Raw genomic sequence first — 7,500 nt, forward strand, 5'->3', positions numbered from 1 at the left:
TATTTCCATATTACTTATATTTTCATTATCATTAACGTTAATAGTATTACCATCATTACTAGTAATTACATTATCATGACTGTTAATATAACTATCATTGTCATTATCAGTTTTATTTTCATTATCATTACTATCAGTACCACTATCATTACTGATTAACATCGGTAAAATCTCGTATTCAATTATGATAACAAACATTATCCTTATTGTTATCATTGTGACTATAATCGTAGTATCAGTATTAACATGATTATTAATATCGTCATTTTTATCATCATCACGTATATTATCATCAACATCATTTCTGTTCTTATCATTATTATCATTGTTATTATTATTATTATTGTCATTACTGTCATCAGAGATAGGGTCAGACACAGATATACACAGACTGACAGCGGCAGACAAAGACAGAAAGGCACAGACGGACAGCGGTAAATATATACAGAGACGCAAACACACTCGGTCAGGATGACAGCGGCAGACACAGACAGACAGACACCGACAGACACAAACAGAAACCGGCAAATATAGACAGGCAAGCAGTCTCAGTCGGTCAGGCAGACAGCGGCAGACACAGACAAACAGACACCGACAGACACAAACAGAAACCGGCAAATATAGACAGGCAAGCAGTCACAGTCGGTCAGGCAGACAGCGGCAGACACAGACAAACAGAAACCGACAGAAACCGGCAAATATAGACAGGAAAGCAGTCTCAGTCGGTCAGGCAGACAGCGGCAGACACAGGCAGGGCGCACGAGCGAGCTTCTGTGACTTTTCCCGTAATAATCAGAGCTAATGAGATACCAAGGATTATGTCATATTTCATGAATATTAAATTACGAGTAAGGGAGAAGGAGACAAAGGAGAAGAGAGGAGAGGAAGAAAAGTCTGTTTAGAAACGTTATGGAGAGAGACAGGAGACAGGAAGCGAGAAAGAAAGGGAGAGAGACAGACAGATAGACAAGCAAATAGAGAGAAGGACAGACAGACAAGCAGAGAGACGGATAAGGAGACAAATAAACATGCAAACAAGGAGACAAACAAACATGCAAACAATTAGACAGAGATACAGCCGGAAAAACGGTCAGAATAAAAAAAAAATTGAACCCAAGCCACAAAGGGGTTACATATATATATATACATATATATATATATATATATATATATATATATATATATATATATATATATGTGTGTGTGTGTGTGTGTGTGTGTGTGTGTGTGTGTGTGTGTGTGTGTGTGTGTGTGTGTGTGTAGATATGTACGTAAGGATATGGCCTTTCCATTGATTTACCGCTTTACCATCTTAACTTAAATCCTCCCTATGTTAAAAAAAAAAAAAGACTACGTTATATACACACGATAATAATCATATGCTATAATGTTGAGGAGAAAATATTCATGATATCAACTTTTGAAAATGAATTATTCAAATCTCATTTAAATTGGAAGAGGTATTACGTGGTGGGCGGGGAGGGTGCGGGAGGGGGTAGGGGACGGGAGGAAGAGTGTGGGAAAAAACCGGGTTTTTCTTTGGTTGCATATATTATATATATATATATATAATATATATAAAATATATAATATATATATATATATATAATATATATATATTGGGGGTTGTGTGTGTGTGTGTGGTGTTGTGGTGTGTGTGTGTTGTGTGTGTGTTGTGTGTGATATGGGTGGGAAATAAAATAACACACACAACGCACGCAGCACACATTACTATAACACACTCAGAAACACACACACACCCATATCTATACATATATGTATAGATATGTGTGTGTTATGTATGTATGTGTATGTATATATGTGTGTATATATAAAATATAATATATATATATATTATATATATATATATATTATATATATATATATATTATTATATTTATACTATATATATATTTTATATATATAATAATATATATTATATAAAAATGTATATATATATATATATATATTATATAATATATAATGTATATTATAAACATATATGTATATATATATAATATTAATATATATATATATAAAATATATATATATATATATATATATGTGTATATATACATATATATACAAGGCATATATGTGTGTGTATATACATAGAGATAATAGATAGATATACATATACATATACATGCATATATATATAATATGTATATATGTGTGTGTGTTATATGTATGTATATACATAAACTAGCCTTAAACATTCATATATAGTTACATACTTATATTTAATAAGACATCCACGCTTTACCGGCACCTACCAACAACTGCTATTGTACTGTATATAATTCAGGTCAAGAATTTAACTCTGAATTACACTGTGAAGTCTATACAGCGAGAGTTATCAGCAGTGTGCAATCACCAGGACCTCTCTTACTAAAAGCTTTGACCTTTGACCTTTTACCTGACAAATGCCAATGCTTTTATAGTGGGGGGGGGAAGTGGGACAGGTCGGGAGGGGGGGCGGGGAATCAGCTGTTTGGTTTATATCGGTCTAACGAATAAGTGTTATTGATATTACCCAGTCAATGAGTAAAGTTTTTTTGCAACGTTGAAGTTCGATAAGCATTAGTGAAGTCAATTAAAGTCATTGGTAATTTAATTCACGATAAAAAATAATGCGTATGTGTTTACATAAGTTCTCAATTAATACAAATGTTATACAGTGATGAAGATAACATCAGATTACAGTTCATTAGAAATACTTCATGATAATTAAAACTTGACCGAAGTAAAAATCATTCATAATGATCTAATCAGATTACAGTTTCAATAGCGGTGGAATTTCGAGCTGGGGGTAATTAAGTTAATGGATCTGAAAGTAAATCATAATTACAGAAATGTTTTTGAGAAAGGTCAGTTAAATAGAAAAATACGAAAACAAAGCGAAAAACAAATTGGAAAAAAAATCATAAATCATAAAAAATGTAACAAGTATTTGCGAAAAATATATATACATAATAGGTTCAAATAAACACCAATATACCAGTGGAGATAACCTACGATTCTGCTAAGACGTCGCTGTTAACGAAACCTCTTATATACCATTCACGTGATCATCTTATCTTGAACAAAGCAAGAGAAGAGACACACACACAGAGCTAGAGCAGACATATAGCACTTAGAATAGAGCTATATTAGACATCTAGAGTTTCCCCAGACACGCCCCATGCCTTAGCACTCTGAGGAATATTGAGGAGAATGTAATTTCTTTAATAAATATATTTAATAAATAATAAATATTAGACCGAGTTTCCCAGACACGCCTCAAGAAAGATATTTTTTAAAAATAAATATCTAAAGACACTTTTTGATTATACACTTTTGAGCTGTGATATTTTCCATGATGTCACGTGAAATAATCAGTTATTTGAAATTAAGAGCAGATACTACAGTGAAAAATAAGGATAATAGTGATAATAATCATAATCATAATACTACTAACAACAACGGTGATAAGATAAGGACAGTAATGATATTAATAATATAAATTTAATATATTGATGATAATTTTATCTTAACTGTAATGGTAATAATGATCACGATGATAACGATAAACCTGATAATAAGGATGATAATAATGGTAACAATAATCATATAATAATGAGGATAATAATAATAATAACAAAAATAATAATAATATTATTATTATTGTTATTATCATTATTATTAGTAGTAGTATTTGTATTATCATCATCATCATCATCATCATCATTATCATCATCATCATCATATTCATATTCATATTCATATTCATCACCATCATCATCACCATCATTAAAACGACATTGCTAATAACCTTAATGAATAGGAAGACGAAAATGACAAAAGCAATAATGACAATAACAACGATATCAAACAAACGCAAAACAAACTACCCATTATCAATTTTAAACATCAATAATGATAACAACGATAATAGCCATAAAAAAAATAATACAAAAAATAAAAAAATAAAAAAATAAGAAAAAAAAATAAAAAATAAATAAATAAAAATAAAATTTAATAATAATAATAATAATAATAATAAATAATAATAATAATAATAATAACAATAATAATAATAATAATAAACACGGAAACAAGAACACAAACAATAACAATAACAACCTGCAGCCAATCACTGATTTTGTATGCCTGGTTCTGGCTTGCGAAAAGAACATGCTGGAGTGTTCTTCGTTAATTTGTTATTGTTGGTGACGGTGGTGGTGTGGGTGGTATTGTTATTGTTATTGTTATTGTTATCATCATTATTGCTATTGTTATTGTTGTTGTTGTTGTTGTTATTGTTATCATCATTATTGTTGTTGTTGTTGTTATTGTTATCATCATTATTGTTATTGTTATTGCTATCATTATTATTGTTGTTGTTATTGTTATTATTATCATACGTATTGTTATTTTTGTTATTGTTATTGTTATCTTCATTATCATTATTCTTGTTATTGATTATTTTCATCATCATCATTATCATCATGATCATTATCATATTATTAATTTTGTTAATTTTATTTTCATTATCGTTGCTTCTATTGTTTTTATTAATTCTTTTTTTTATCAATATTATTATTATTATTATCATTATTATTATTATCATCATCATTGTTATCATTATTTTTTTTTTATTATTATTATTATTTTATTTTTATTATTATCATTATTATTATTATTATTTTATTATTATTATTATTAATTATTATTATTATTATTATTATTATTATTATCATTATTATTATTATTATTATTATCATTATTATCATCATTATTTTTATTATTCATAAATATTATTATCATTATTATTGATATTAGCATTATCATTATCATCATTAGTAATATCCTTATTATTGTTGTTATCATTATTACCATTATTATTATCATCATTATCATTATCATTATTATCATTATTATAAATGTTATCATTATTATTATTACTATTATTACATTATTATCACCATCAGTATCTATTATCATGTTTAATAAGATTATCATCATCATTGTTATATTTATCAATATTATCATTATCATTACTTTTATCATTATCAACATTTTTATGATCATCATATTATCATCATTACCAACACATTATATTATATCATCACCACCACCATAATTATCACTATTACTTTGTATCATCACCATCATTGTCATCACCATCATCATTATTGTTATCATTACCATTATCATCACCATCATCACCCCATAACCATTATTTTTCATCATTATCATCACCATTACTATAACCTTCAAAATTATTTTTATCATCACCACCACACATTATATTTTATCATCCCCATCATCACCATAACCATTATTTTTTTATCACCACCATCACCCCCATAACCATAATTTCTTACCCTCACCACCATCCCCATAACCCTTATTTCTTACCCTCACCACCATCCCCATTATTCCCCTTATCTTCCACCCCCTTCGGTCGCCCTAATGGCCTCTCCCCTGCACAGGCGATGCTCTCCTCTACGCCATCACGGAGGGTGTGTACAAAATCGTCGAGATGCTCATTAACCATCCCAGCATCACTCCTGAGATGCTGGCCAACGACTGGGTCAGAGTGAGTGAGATATTTTTTCTTTTTCTTTTTTTTCTTTGGGGAGGGTATTTCGTTGGGAATTTTCTGTTTGTTGTTGTTGTTTTGGGGGTTTGGGGGTTGGGGGTTGGGGGGGGGTTTCTTTGTTTTTTTGTTGTTGTTGTTGTTCTTCTTTTTCTTTTTCTTTTCTTTTTTTTTCTTCTTCTTCTTTTTTTCTTTTTCATCTTATTACTATTATTGTTTTTATTATCACTATTATTATCATCATTATTTTTATTACTTTTCTTATTATTATTATCATTATTATTATCATCATCATTATTATTATCATTATCATTATTGTTATTATTATTATTATTATCATTATTATTATTATTAATATTATTATTATTATTATTATTATCATTATTATTATCATAATTTTTTTCGTCATTATCATTATCATTATTATCAAAATCATTACATCTTATTTTTGCTTACTTTCTTCCTTCAGCTTCATTATTCGTCTGTTTCTTGTGTTATGCTGGTTTTATTTTCCATAATTTTCTTCTTCTTTCTCCTCTTTATTATCCATTCTGTTATTTATCATTTTCTTCGCATTCATAACATTTTCCTTATTTTACCTTTTTAAGTTTTTATCTATTTTTGTTTGTTTTCTCTCTTCTCTCTCTTCTCTCTCCTCTCCTTCTCTCTCTCTTTTTCTCTCTCTCTTTCTCTCTCTCTCTCTTCCTCACTCTCTCTCTTCTCACTCTCTTTCTCTCCACGTATACAAAATGTATGTATACGTTTTTTTATTACTATTATTATTATTAACCAATATATCAATTGATTTACTTTATACATGTACTCTCTTATATAATCCATCTTAACTATTCTCTTCTCCGCCTTTCTTGCTCTTTCTTCTTTTATCACTAATCTCTTTGTCACTTCACATAAACATTTTTTAAACTTCACTCAGTACTCAGTACCCTAAGGTAAGTGAGAAGGTCGATATGTAAACAAAAGGTCTTTGTTTCATCTTGGGTACCTGAGTGGCTTTGCAAACCTCCCTCTCCTCTCCCCCTCTCCCCCTCTCCTCTCCCTTTTCCCCTCTCCCCTCCCTTATCATTTCCCTCTCCCTCTCCCCTTTTCCCCTCCCTGTCCCTCTCTCTCTCTCTCCCTCTTCCCCTCTCTCTCTCTCCCTCTTCCCCTCTCTCCTCCCTTATAATTTCCCTCTCCCTTTTCCTCTCCCTGTCCCTTTCTCTCTCCCCCTTTCCCTCCTTTTCCTGTTCCCTCTTTCCTTATCCCTTTTCCCTCTCTTCCTTTCCCCCTCCTTTTTATCTATCCCTTTTCTCCTTCTCCTTTCTCTGTTCCCTTTTCCCTATTCCCATTTCTTCTTCCTTTTTCCCTCCCCACTTTCTTACTGTTTCCCTCTCCCCTTTCTCTGTTCCATTCCCCCCATTTTCCCCTCTTTTCCTTTCTTCTTTTCCTTATCCCCTCCCCCCTCCTCTTTCTCCCTTTCTTTCCCTTTCTCTCCCTCCTATTTCCCTTCTCCCCTTTTCCTCTCCCTTCCCCTTTCCCCTCTCTCTCTCCTCCCTTTCTTTAATTCTACCCATTTTCCCTTCCCCTCTTCCTCTTCTCTTTCTCCCCTCTTCCCCCCCTTCCCCATCTCTCCCTTTCCCTCATTACCCCATTACCTTGTTTTATTTCAAGTTAAAGGGAGTCATGAATTATGCTTATGGTGGTTGCTGGCAAGAAGTATAATGTTAATAATGGTAATAATCTATTTTTCATATTTTTTGGCATCCGTGCCTGAAAGTGACAAGAAAAAAAAAGACAAAAAAAAAAAACGCTTGTTAAGTCTAGTCTAAAATGAAGTAACAGAATATTTCCCTCCCTATAAAAATAAAAAATAAAAAAACAAACTAATGGAGAGTTAATTAAAAGTTAAGCATAAAAAG

General features: G+C 30.8%; 1 protein-coding gene across 1 annotated transcript in view; it reads left to right on the top strand.

The window, feature by feature from the left end:
* LOC119582925 (transient-receptor-potential-like protein) overlaps nucleotides 1-7,500 on the top strand; it is a 73,292-nt gene that overhangs the window by 1,997 nt on the left and 63,795 nt on the right. Inside the window, 1 exon segment of the mRNA XM_037931437.1 lies at nucleotides 5,478-5,584. Within this exon segment, the coding sequence (XP_037787365.1) occupies nucleotides 5,478-5,584 (107 nt within the window).

The sequence above is a fragment of the Penaeus monodon genome, chromosome 16 (assembly GCF_015228065.2).
Source record: "Penaeus monodon isolate SGIC_2016 chromosome 16, NSTDA_Pmon_1, whole genome shotgun sequence".
NCBI lineage: Eukaryota > Metazoa > Arthropoda > Malacostraca > Decapoda > Penaeidae > Penaeus > Penaeus monodon.